The sequence below is a fragment of the Macadamia integrifolia genome, chromosome 1 (genome assembly GCF_013358625.1).
Source record: "Macadamia integrifolia cultivar HAES 741 chromosome 1, SCU_Mint_v3, whole genome shotgun sequence".
In the NCBI taxonomy this organism is placed as follows: domain Eukaryota; kingdom Viridiplantae; phylum Streptophyta; class Magnoliopsida; order Proteales; family Proteaceae; genus Macadamia; species Macadamia integrifolia.
The window spans coordinates 71,015-84,704 of NC_056557.1; the positions used below are offsets into that span (position 1 = coordinate 71,015).

Genomic DNA, 13,690 nt, shown 5'->3' on the forward strand with positions numbered 1-13,690 from the left:
AGGCACTCTTCTTAAGCAATGGAGGCCGGCGGGTACTGTGGACACATTCCTTCTCGATCACGGCTTTTTTATGTTCAAATTCTCTGAGGATAGTGACAGAATCCGTTGCCTGGAAGGAGGCCCTTAGCTGGTGCACCGAAAGCCAATTTTCCTTCGTTCCTAGAATAGGCGCTTGTTGCTTAATCATGTCGATTACTCCACCATCCCTCTATGGGTTTCTCTGCCTGGTCTTCCCCTCCACTTCTGGTGCGAGGATGGCTTAAGCACTGTGGGATCTGTTTTAGGCATTCCGCTCTGTTCCAATGCCAGAATCTAAAAAGGATCGGCTCTCTTACGCTCACATGTGTAGAAGTCTTTGCTTTTGAGGCTCTTCCCTCCTCCATCTCCATTGAAGATGGGGATCATTTCCACTTCCAGTAGGACATCATCTACGACTGGCGTCCTCCTCAATGTCTCTGTTGTAAGGTCTTCGGCCATAACACAAGTTCATGCCTCCCAAAGGCTTCGGTTGTGGATTCCAAGACAGATATGGCCAATCCCATCAGACCCAAGTCGTCGGCCCTCCATGCCTCCTCTGGCGAGAGGACGTAGGCTCAATTGGAGGCACAATCGTAACCGACCACAACCTCTGTCGAAGACGAAGCATGCGATCCGACGATCCATACTGATCCTTTACCCCACGGGTATAATCGATTCTCGATTTTACAAACCAATGTGGATGAACAAGAACTGGCGACTGTCCCAATTGAGGCTAATGGCGATGTCCCATCCCAGTCTTCTCTCGGAGAGCCCGATGCCGTTACCAACTCCTCTGATTTGTCGACCTGTGACAATGGTTCTGCCAGCTCTGATGAAGCCCCTTCCAACCCTGGTGATTCCTCGGTGGAAGAGTCCTCTGAGTCTGATTCTGAGACCTCGTCCTCAAGTGCCAGTTTTGATGAAGACCCCCTGCTATCGCCCTTCCTGTGAATGAAGAGAACCAGACGGATCTCGCACCTCTGGAACCTTCCACTTTGGTAGATAACCTTGCTGAAGATATAGCATCTGTTTTGTTGGATCCTCTGGCGGTGGGTCCTGAGAGTCCTTACCTCCCTGCTGGTCCCCCTCCTCTATGCAGCCCAGTAGCCCACTAAACTCCTTTGATCGGGCCCAGTCTTCCAGCCCTTTATCTAGCTTAAGCCCACCAGTCCTTAACCCTGCACCCATCATCCATGGACCTCCTCAGTCTAGGCCTTCAAGCCCATTGAGCCAGACCACTTCTAAAACCATGGACATCCAACATCCGACCCATATGTCTACATTGAAACCATCTTCTTCGCCCGAAACCCAGGTTACGCATGGGAAACATGTTTCCGTCGGTAAAATTCCTAAGAGATCCTTTGTTGCGTCCATTCCTCCTTCCACGACCCACCCTTTTCATTCCTCCACCCCTCCCAACCTCCGGTCTTATCAAACACGAAGCAAATCTCATGCCCCCTCCAGCTTAGCTACAGGCTCCTCCTTAGAGCATGAGATGCCCTTTCCTTCGCGTGTCTAATGTCTGAAGGTCTCATTTCGAACCTCTGGGGGATAAATTCCCCACAGAAGCAAGTTGCGGTTCGCCCCCTAATGAAGGACTCCCACCCAGTTTTTTGCTGCTTACTTGGAACCCATTTAAAAGAGTCTCCCTTGTCCCGAGTTGCCCCCTCCATTGCCCCTGGATGGTCTTACCTTTCTAACCATTCTCATCACCTAAATGGTCGAATTTGGTTCCTCTGGGACCCCAAAATACTCTCTGTTTCTCTCATTTCATCTACTTCCCAGCTCCTCCACCTCTCTATTTTTTACCCTGCCTGCAATTTCTCCTTATTGCTCTCTGTTATCTATGCTTCTAACAGGGCCCTGGACAGGGAAAATCTTTGGAATGATCTCCGATCCATTGCAAGCCAAGTTGGTTCTCACCCGTGGGGCATTTGTGGGGACTTCAATGTAGTCCGGTTTGCTCATGAAAAGCAAGGCAGGGGACATCTAAATTCTTGCAACATTGACATTTTTAATGAATGCATTGAAGATCTTGCTCTAGATGATCTCCGTTGGTCCAGCATCAAGTTCTCTTGGAACAATTAAAGATTCGATCCCTCAAGAATAGCTTGCAAGCTTGATAGGATGATGGTTAATGAAGCTTGGCTATCAGATTTTCCTTCTTCCCATGCCACTTTTGAGTCTCCAGCCAATTCTGATGATAGCCCCATTTCCCTTCTCATTCAACCATATACTTTCTTTGGTCCTAACCCTTCAAGTTCTTTGATATGTGGACATCCCACCCTGACTACGTTCCCACTGTCCAAGCTGCTTAGCTCAAGCCTGTCCACACCTTCCCAACCCCCCTCATTGCCCTATCAAGAAAGCTAAAATATGTCAAAGCGGCCCTTAAGATTTGGAATACTAACTCCTTCGGGATCATCTCCTCTCTTGTTTCAGATTGCAAGAACAAGTTGGCTGCTATTCAGTTCCAGCTCCAATCTGATCCTCTTAATTCAGAGTTGGCTAATGAATAGAAATTGGAAGCTGAAAACATTTCAAGGTTGTTGGCTAGTGAAGAAAGCTTCCTAAAGCAAAAGTCCCGTATCAAATATCAATTGGTTAGAATCTAGGGACTCTAATACCTCCTATTTTCACCGTTCTCTGAAGGCCAGAAATAACTTCAATCATATTCCCAAGCTCTCTTCCCCAAATGGAGACCAGGTATTCAAAGCTGATGAGATCAAAGAGGTAGCAGTGAACCATTCCAAACTCTTGTTCAACCCCATAGATCCTACTGTTACGCCCATCCCAGATGGCCTCATCTCAAAATTCATCCCTGACAGCATGGCCCAAATGCTCTGGGCAATCCCCACTGATGAGGAGATAACTTCTGCTATCTTGTCCCACAAATCTAGCAAAGCTCCAGGTCCGGATGGTTTTAGTATAGGATTTTTCAACTCAGCTTGGGATATAATAAAAGAGGATTTGATCAATGTAGTCAAAAGCTTCTTCTTCAATCTGGAGCCAATCAAGGGAATCAGCCACACTTTCCTCTGTCTTATCCCTAAAAAAGATGGGGCAGACAACATGAATGATTTCAGACCAATCTCTCTCTGCAACCTGCTTTACATATTCATTTCCAAGATTCTTGCCAATTGCTTAAAGAAGGTAGTGGATTCTTTAGTGAGCGATAATCAGTCTGCTTTCATTCCTGGAAGGAGTATTGGAGACAATATCCTTCTCTGTCATGAGATTGTTAGAGGTTTTGACAGAAAAGGGCACCCCCCTGCTGCCCCTATGAAGATTGATATCCACAAGGCTTTTGACAATCTTAGATGGGACTACATAAGCCCCGTTCTTGACAAGATGGGGTCCCCGCCTAATTTAATCAACTGGATATATCATTGCATTGCCTCTCCCCGCTTCTCAGTGTTGGTTAATGGGAGCCCGGCTGGCTACTTCTCCTCTTCTACAGGTATTAGGCAAGGATGCTCGCTTTCCCCTTGTATATTTTGTCTGGCTATGGAGGTCCTTTCCAGAAGTTTGCAATCAGCTACGGATTTGAATCATATCACCCCCATTGCAAAGTGCAAGGCCATAAAGCTGACCCATCTTGCTTTTGTTGATGACTTGATGATATTCTCCAAAGCTGATGGTCCTTCTCTGGATTCTATCATGCAATGCCTTGATCTCTTCGCCTCAATGTCAGGTCTTCGCATAAATCCTAGGAAATCCCTTATCTTTTTGGCTGGGATTTCAGATGAATCAAAGGCATTTCTCCTCAAGAAGGCCGGTTTTGAGTTGGGTTCCCTTCCTGTCAAGTATCTGGGGCTTCCCCTAATCTTGGCTCGGCTCACTGCTCATCATTGCTCCCCCATGCTCAACCTTATCAAAAAGCGCTTTCAATTATGGAAAGGAAAGCCTTTATCTTTTGCAGGCAGGCTTGAGCTGATTAGATCTGTCCTCCAAGCCTCTTACATTTATTGGTCTGGAATATATGGTTTGCCCAAGTCCATAATCTCAAAGATAGAATCCATTTTCGCCTCATTTCTCTAGAAAAGTTGTGTGTCTTCTAAGTTCCTCCGCCCTCTCAGTTGGACTGCTATATGCCTTCCCAGGAAGGACGATTGGGCCTGAGATGAATCAAAGATGTCAACACAACTGGAATTCTGAAACATATTTTGGAAAATTGTTTCTAAGAAAAAATGGCATTTGGGTTGATTGGGTCTACTCTTACCTCCTCAAGGCTGATTCCTTCTGGACGACTAAAATTCCCGTGGATGCCTCTTGGGTATGGCACAAGATCATCTCCTTCAGAGCTCTAGCTTCTTTAGCTATTTCCTACAGTATTGGGGACGGATCCTCCACATCCCTCTGGCTAGACCCATGGCACCCAATGGGGACTCTCTCCCTTGCTATCAGTGCTCGATCTATCTATAGTTCCGGTCTTCCAAGACAAGCCATGGTTCCCTCCATTATATCTTCTGGATCGTGGGACCGCCCTCTCCTTGCCTCTGAGCAGCTAGCTCAAGTCTGGAACTCTTTGCCTGCCCTCTCCTTAATCAGCCTTGGAAGGTCAGATTCTATTGTTTGGAACCACTCCCGAGTGGCATCTTTAGTGTCAAGACTGCTGGGGACTATCAGAATTCACGCCAACTCTGCTCCTTGGCGCAGGCTTGTCTGGTTCAAGCACCACATTCCCAAACAAAGCTTCATAGTCTAGAGGGTCTTTCTGAAATGCCTCCCCACGGAGTCCTTCCTTCTTCAGAGAAGAATTCCGGTCTCTCCGACCTGTCACCTTTGCGGCTCTGAATCTGAAGATATTGATCACCTCTATTTTGACTGTCCTACTTCTTCATCCATTTGGAAAATGGTCCTCTCCAAATGTGGGCCGACAGATAGGAGAATCCTCCCTTTTCAAAGGGAGTGGATCTGGATGGATATGACATTTCAAGGGAAGACCATCTATGACCTCATAGCCATGTGCAACCATTAATCAAATTTGGATGAAGAGAAATCATAGGAAATGGACTTCCAACTCCCGCCCCCTCAAAAAGATTTGGAGTTCCATCTTCTTTGATGTAAAAGCTAAGATCTTGAATGTTTCTTTATCTTGTCCCCCCTCCCCTAGAAATTGTCACATTGTTACATCCTGGGACCTCCCTAGATCAATGATCAGGAACCCGGATCCTCTTTGATTCTGGGGCTTTTGTTCTCCCCTTCCTTCCCCCCCCCCCCCCCCGGGGCCTGTATATTTCTTCTCTTTGGTTATGAAATTTATTATTCACCCAAAAAAAAAAGGGCCTAAAATATGGGTAAAAGGTAGGAAAACGGGATTTAATTCATTAGTTCAATTAGTTGCTATGTAATTCAATAAAAGCCCATGAGGCCATTGGTCGGTTGTAAAGTCCTATATGGACTATTAGTTAGTTAGTCCTACTCCATGTTGGAGTCATAAAGTCAAGTCTTAGTCCTAATTTGAATTCCTAATTGTAGTAGGAGTGTCTAGTCCTCTTTGAAAACTAGCTCCTAGTCATATTATGATTGTAAACTTCCCCTCCATAAATAGAGAGGCATATGTATTGTTATTGGATAGATTTGAATGAAAGAAAGTTTGCAACTAAATGCTTAAAGCAGCTGAGATAGCTATGGGTGAAAAGCCCAGGCTAAGAGAGCCACCTCTCCCACATTGTTTTGTTTCTCTTTATTTTTAGTTTTAAATTCTGTTCTTGTTACTGTTATTAAAAGACTTTCACACCTGTCCGATAAAGCATCAATTCTGCCCAGCCAAGTACTTTCAGCCGATCAGTTCAAGAAGACCATCTGAAGTAAGAATCGATCAGCACCAGACTTGGGAAGAGAGATCGATCTCCATATTTCTCTCCTCTGTTCTCTGATTAGTCTGTCCTTTTCAGCCGCTGTTCCTAACAGTCCAAGGGACCATCGATCTTCATATCTGGTCTATCCAAGCAGAACAGCATCAGTTCTTGGAGTTCTTGGCCTTTTCTTTCTTCAGAAGCAAGAAATCAAGAATTAGCAGATCTCCTACACCAGCCGGCAGATTCCCTTCATCTTTGGAGGTTTTATCCCTCCCCTATAGGCCTACATTCGACCCAAGTCTCAACCTCAACAGAGGTCCACAGCCCAACCGCAGGTATTTCCCCATATCCCTCCGTAGGGTTATTGTCTCCCTAGGTTTTGGTTTTTTTGGGTGCAACTTTTGGGGCTCTATTTTGTTGGATCTTGTGAGGTTAATTAAACTCTTGTTCCTTAACCTCTTTCATTATAATTTTGGGGCTATTTCTCTGTGGGTTGCTTTCATCCTCAGGGGGTTATTTCACCCATGGAAGTTAAGTTTTGGGATTCCACCCATGGGGGTTGTTAAGTTCTATAGGTCATAAATATCTACCTTGTGAGGTGCACTTTTGTCTTGTTTGGGGTATATTTCGCAGGGATTAGTATCTTGTAATCTACTCCTGCATTAAGCGGCTACAACATATGCAATGGTACGCAGCTCGTAGACTAAAACCTCCAACACGCTCTGCTTGGAATTGAGTGTTGAGTGTTAGGTGTTCAAAGATAACTCAGAATTATGTAATATTATTATCTGTTTGGATCATTTACATTATGTTTTATTTGTTTTAACCTTTTAATCATGCATTTCCCATTTTTAGTTAGTAACTTATATATAGTACACTTTCAGTCAACGTCCACTAGCAAACTTAGGTCAACACCACAAGTTGACTTTAGGTGTTTTTTTAATGAAACTAATTATTTGAATGGGTTAGAAATGTCATAAATAAGGCGTATACAAAAAATCAGAAAAAAAAAAAAAAAAAAAACATTTTGGGGGTCGAAACCAAGGTTTCCACCATTGCAAGGAAACTTCCCTGGATTCCTCGAAATTTCGGTCTCAACCTGGGTTGAAACCCTATACGTTGAACCTTAGGTTACACTAAAGACCTCAGGAGCATTTAATATTTAGACACATATGGGACAAGATAACCGATCAAGTTGCTTTAAAGAATCAATGCATAACAAACTAGTACGCCGAAAAAACAGGCCATTTTTCTAATTACATTGACAGAAAAATAATTAGCTGAAATAGAATAAGCTGTAAATTTACAGGAGGAAATCCAACAAAGTCTTAGAGGATCATGTCATGAACAGACTAAGTAATACAATGAGCAAGGAAAACTCATCCTTTTTGAAAAAAAATTCAGATTCTCAAGTCTCCTATAGCATATGCTAGGTGCATATTTGCATCCTTACACCAATTCCCAGAAGATGGAATGTGGGCAGGGAACTTTTTGACAAGGTTGGGCACATGTCTCAAGTCTCAACTAAGAAGTCATACTGTTACCAAGCAAATTCCCAAATGCATATAGATTTACTAAGATCTTAGAAGATATTTTCAATAATTAATGACAAAAAGAAAAAATAATAGAGAATAAAGAGCTAGGAAAAAATAATTCAATAATTCGAATAATAAGAAGAATCTTTCTTCTTTCACCACATTGGATGGGGACCCTCAATAGGTCCAGCGCCACAGACAAAGTGTCCAGAAACATGGGTCTAGACTCTTCTGTCTATCCTCACATTTACACTCTCTGCATCATTACCGCCCTTTCTAGACCATGGCAGATTCCAGAATGCAAAATGGAGCAGCCAGTGCAAGCAACTAAGTTGACATGTTTGATGTAAAAATATTTGCTCTCACAGAGAGATCTACTTCATGACAAGTTTGATGTAGATTGTAAAAGTACTTGCTCTCTCTGAGACATGTACTTGATCCCAGCAACCAATGATCACCTTCAGTCCATAGCTGATAATGTTTTTAGGGTGTCACTGTACTGTGTTCATTCTTGACTGAGAACTGTCTTGAACTTAAAATTATCTCCTGTTGCAGAAAAACCATTCCCAAAACAATCTTAAAAGTGGATTTGGAGCTAAAATCTGAGTGTCCATTTGGGCTGCGCAAATGACTGCACCGGGAAGGTCTAATCTTGGTCGGGGATCTACATTACTGTGTTGTCTATGCTTCACAGTCATAGTTGTCGAGGCGCCAGGACGACCCAAGCCAGTGGAGGGCGTCTAGGCACTTGCCAAGGCGTTGCCTAAAAGACAAGGCATCAGTGTCCCCCTCCCCCGAATTCCATATATCTAGTATAGACACATCATAAACATCATGAGTAAATTAACAGCCTACTAAAGAAACCAGTAGTAAAAACCAGCAGTGACATATAAATTAACATCCATTGTAAGACTGACTTATTGTTCACAACAAACTAGCAGAAAAAACCATCAGTCAAGTATAAATTGAACAAAGAAGATATTTCAGTAATTCAGTTCAATGATATTTGATATGTCAAATAAGTTCAGAATTGATTCTAATAACGAATTAGCAATAAACTATAATGGTGTAGCCAGACACAACAGTATAGCAAGGTTTAAGATTCAATTATTCCATTTATCGCAAGCATTATAATCCTGCAAATTGCCAAATAAAAAGGTTACGAAAAGAAACTATATCATATAACCAAAAAAAAAACCATAGTTTTTAAGGCGCTGGTAAGGCGACGCCTTAGCAACGCCTTGGCGCTGATGCGGTCTAGAGATGGTAAGGCAGTGCTCTGCCTTATGTGAAATGGCGCCTTATGAGTTTTTTTTTTTTTTTTTTTATTCAAACACATTTTAAATTTACTTGATGAAGATTCCAAATATAGATTTTTTATTGGTAGGTGTATGGTTTTTTTAACACTTGAGATGTATGGGATCAGTTTTACTCCATCAAAAATAACCAAAATAAACAAAACAAAAACACGATTCACAAACAAGTTTGGATTTTGTCAAGGGTTTTAAGAAAGGGCTTTGAGAAGGAATCAAGGAACAAGGAAGAACCACTGATCTAGGCGACCATTTTGCTCCGGCAGGGTGAGCTTCATTCTTTTTTGACGGGAGTAGAAATATAGTGGATGACCTTAGGACTTAGGCACTCATTTTGGCATCATAGAGGTAAGTATAATAAATACTTGTATTTTTTATGTCTTCTTTTCTTTATATTTATAATTTTGTTTCATAATTATGTATTTATATTATATGTTAATATGTTATGATGATTAATGATTGATGATTGATGATTGATGATTGATGATTGATGATTGATGAAGATGAACTTAGTTTATTCACTTTATTGATTTGTTTTCTTGATGAATATCTTACATTGGTATGAATATAAACCTTTAATATTTATTTAACATATGAGTAATAGGATTCAACTAAGATTTGAGCCAAATAGATTGGTTTTATAAAAAAAATTACACAGGAACGCTTTAGTCGATAAGGCAATGTTTTATGCCCGCTTTATCGCTAAGGTGCTCTAAAAGACCCTCAAACGCCTCCGTCGCCTTACCGTCTTAAAAACTATGAAAAAAACACAAAACAGCATAAAGCGACCTTCCAGCCACCTAAGCAGACCAAATTGTCCAAGGTGACGCCGCCTTACCTACATCCACTAAGGCGAGGCATTGCCTTGACACCCTGAAGGCACCTTGACTGTGACACCCAAAAATACGACAAGTACCAGACCCGAGTAAGGCGAGGCATTGCCTTGACACCCTGAAGGCACCTTGACTGTGACACCTAAGAATACAGCAAGTACCAGACCCGCCTGAGAAATCAATGAGGTGTCCCCACCAAGAATACGGCAAGTACCAGAGGGTTTGAGAGATCGGTGAGGTTGTGCAAACTTTAGTCCCAAATCGCCTAGGGAGAGATTACTGGGCTAGTTGATAACCTCCAGTTTCCTTAATATGACACAACGTACTTTAAAGCCTTGAGGCCCATGGGCCAAAGAGGACAATATTGTGCAAGGTTAATGGGGTTGAGGCGTTACAAATGGTATCAAAGCAGATCTCGACAACGTGTGGGGCCACAGCAGGGACGCTGTGCCGAAAGGGGGGAAGTTGTAACACCCAAGAATACGGCAAGTACCAGACCCGCCTAAGAAATCGATGAGGTGTCCCCGTCAAGAATATGGCAAGTACCAAGGGGTTTGGGAGATTGAAGAGGGTGTGCAAACTTTAGTCCCACATCGCCTATGGAAAGATTACTGGGCTAGTTGATAACCTCCAACTGCCTTAATATGGCACAATGCGTTTTAAAGCCTTAAGGCCCATGGGCCAAACAGGACAATATTGTGCAAGGTTAATGGGGTCGGGGTGTTACAAACGGTATCAGAGCAAATCCCGACAACATGTGGGGTCACAACGGGGACGTTGTGCCGAAAGGGCGAAAGTTGTGACACCCAAGAATACCGCAAGTACCAGACCCGCCTGGAAGATCGGTGAGGTGTTCCCACCAAGAATACGGCAAGTACCAGGGGGTTTGGGAGATCAGTGAGGGTGTGCAAACTTTAGTCCCACATCGCCTAGGGAGAGATTACTGGGCTAGTTGATAACCTCCAGCTTCCTTAATATGGCATAACGCATTTTAAAGCCTTGAGGCCCATGGGCAAAAGAGGACAATATTTTGCAAGGTTAATGGGGTCGAGGCGTTACATTGATGCCTAGGCTGTAGCTAGGCAATGCCCCAAAAATTATGTTCACACTTATCCCAAGACTCAGACTTTTATTTTGCTATTAGAAATTAACACTCAAATAAAAGAAAAAAAATAGAGAGGATTCACTAGGAAGGTCGAGTAAGGATGGAGATAGATGAAAATGACGAAGAAAACACCGCAGCGAAAAAATTTAATACAAGGAAAAAGTTAATAATTCCTATACATCAATATCCAATATGTGGGACATATGGGCAGAAGGGTGAATTATGTTGGGCTTTCATGCTGACAACATCTGAGAGGTGGGATCAGTGGTAAGAGCTAGTATCGGTTTCCAATTCAGCGGCCTTCAAGTATAAGAACTATTATCAGCCATGGTAGCAATAGATGAAGAATTAGGTGTTTTAGGTGTCTAGCACGAACCCATTTGATCATGACCATGGTAGAAAGAGATGACATAAACCAACTTCCGGGATCTTCACCCATTTCACTATATCCACATCACAAGTGATTTAACATCAGAAATTGCCTCTCTGTATTACTGGCACCTCATCGCAGCCCCAGTACTCAAGGGACCCAGTGGAGTGGTAGATGTGAATGTCAACGCAAAGAAGAGAGGAGAACCAGAGAAGATGAGAGTACAACAGAAAGCAGAGTATTCATCCATGTTTTTAGAATCAACCTTCGCTTCCATGGAATGATAATGAGTACCCCAGTCTGCATGGCAGAAGTGAAATATTCCTCTAGTTCTGAAATATTCTATCCACTATCCTTTATGCTCTATATCTTTCTTAATGCATTATTTATTGGAAAAAAATAATCCAACTACGGCAGTACCTTCATTTCCATTCTTTCGTTGGAAATGGTGGTCGGAAAGGGGTGCAGACCTAAAGGACTTTGTGTTTGCCAACCCTACATTTTAATTGTTACAGACTATATTACACAGTGCAGGGATTGGGTATGGGAATGTGTTAAGGAGGTGGACCCACCTTACCCTCTCAGCTCATACAAAAATAGAAACAGATAATAAAATATCTAGAGACAAAAAATCTTCAAAATATATTTGGAAAATGGTGATTTCACGACAAAATTCAGAAAAAGTCCGTGAATGCATTACTGCCTCATGCGGTCCTTTGAGAATGATGTATAGACAGTCAGAAAACAGGGTAACAAAATGAAGAGACAAAAAGATCAAATTGATAAAATTAATGAGAGAATGCTTTGTAGGCCAATAATATATGATGAAGTCAAAAAAAGACATGAGAACTAACAATTAAAAAAAACTTCTAACTCCAAGGGAGTGGAGCTCAGTTTGCAAGGACTAAAACCTCACAATTAAGTGGTCATGACTCATGACTCATGACTCATGACGCATGAGTTCAAATCTCCTTGAGGCCTAAGTATCCAAAAATAAATAAATGAATAAACAAACTTTTGACTCTTAATCAGAAGAAAGAGACTGAGAACGTGCAACAACAGAATTTTATTAGGAGCTTGAAGGAATTATTTTCACCCAAACTGTATTAATCCATATTCAATCTTCAGATGTAAGGAATTTCGTCTTGCAACATATTTGAGTTAATTTAACTATTTAAGTCCCTCTTTCTCCTACTATAATATAATCATTCAAATCTAGAGAAGGAGCTGTTGCTTGGTGCAGTGGTAAACAGTCCCCGACCTGCCTGGCCCAGCCAGATTGAAGACTATAAGAATTCCATTGAAGGGCACAAAAAAACATATTAGAATTCCCCTTTATAAAGTAGATGCCAAGCTCATATTATTAGTGATTCTGCAGTGTACAAAAGCTCTCATAACCTACAATGTGGCTTCTTGTTCTTGCTGTGGAATCATATTATTAGTTATTATAACCTACCGTGCATTTGCTAATGCTGTTGAGAGGCCTACAAACCGCACAGCACGCTCTGTTTGTGATGATATATATCGTATCCTGGAGACAATAACCTGTAAACAAGAAATTTCTACCATTAAGAACTACAAGAGAATCACACAAAAAAGAGCAATAGCATACTTAGGGATAGTCCCACAACAGAAAGAACTACACCTAACAATATGTTACAGAAGAAGAGTTTCTTCTTTTCTTTTCTTTTTTCAATAATATCACTAGACGAAAAATTATGCAGGCTTAGTGCAAACCTCAGTTACCAAATCCATGTCCCACATGATTTAATGTTACTCAGGAAACGTTGTTTAGGGGTTTCCTGTTTCTGCTAGGGAGTCTGCTGAAACAAGTTTAGGAGGTACATTGGGTGTCCTTTTTCTCATGTATTTCACATCACTTGCAACCAGGATGCAGATTTATAATCATAAAAGCAAACAAAAACCTTCATAGAAGTCATGAAGGCAAGGAAGTATTGACAAGTCAAATAAGTTCTCTTCAATCTCTGAACTTTCACCACTCACCAGTCCAATACTTCCTGTTGAGATACTAGGGGTAGTTTAGACTTTTTGGGTTTATTTGATTGTTTGTTATTGTTCACGAGTTACTGTTCACGTGAACAGTAACCATGTGAACATTGGGTGGTTTTATTATTTCGTTTATTTCGTTCCTAATTAGATTAGATATTGGTTTCCTAGTAGGTTTGAGCTTCTATTATTGCTACTTTTGCCGGACAAGGTCTAACTTTCCTTGTAAGGTTGTAATTGGGTTTAAATATAAATATACTTAAGGGAGACTACCAAACACAATCGGCTGCTCCTCTCCTTGTAGTCTCTCTTCTTCTCGTCTCTCTCAATCTCTTTCTCTATTCTCCCCTCTCTCTTCTCTCAAGTTGCTCGTTACAAATCTTGGGTTTCTAACATGCTATCAAAGCCAGTAATCAATAACTATTGACTCTCTCCGTGATTGCATGTTTGAGAGTTGTTTCAAGGTTCTCCGGTTTATAGTGAAACCCTAGTTCATTCAAATAGAAGAACTAGGGTTTTGCACAATGCTTTCATTGATGTTAAATGCTGAAGTTTCAGGTTATGCTATTACTGCTTAAAAATTTCTGGGTTATCCTTTTTCCAACTGCTGATTCACTCCATCATGATTTGCTGAAGTGATATCATTACTGCTACTGTTGTTGTCGTTTTCTTATCTGCCGTCTTGCTCCAATGCTATTTTCTGTT

At 41.7% G+C, this 13,690-nt stretch overlaps 1 protein-coding gene across 5 annotated transcripts in view; it reads right to left on the minus strand.

Moving 5' to 3' along the window:
• The window catches only part of LOC122077530 (DExH-box ATP-dependent RNA helicase DExH14), a 139,045-nt gene that overhangs the window by 47,789 nt on the left and 77,566 nt on the right, over positions 1 to 13,690 (minus strand). For all 5 annotated transcript variants that reach the window (XM_042643497.1, XM_042643505.1, XM_042643512.1 and 2 more), the window contains one exon: positions 12,435 to 12,523. In XM_042643497.1, coding sequence (XP_042499431.1) covers positions 12,435 to 12,523 — 89 coding nt within the window. The remainder of the gene's footprint in view (positions 1 to 12,434; positions 12,524 to 13,690) is intronic.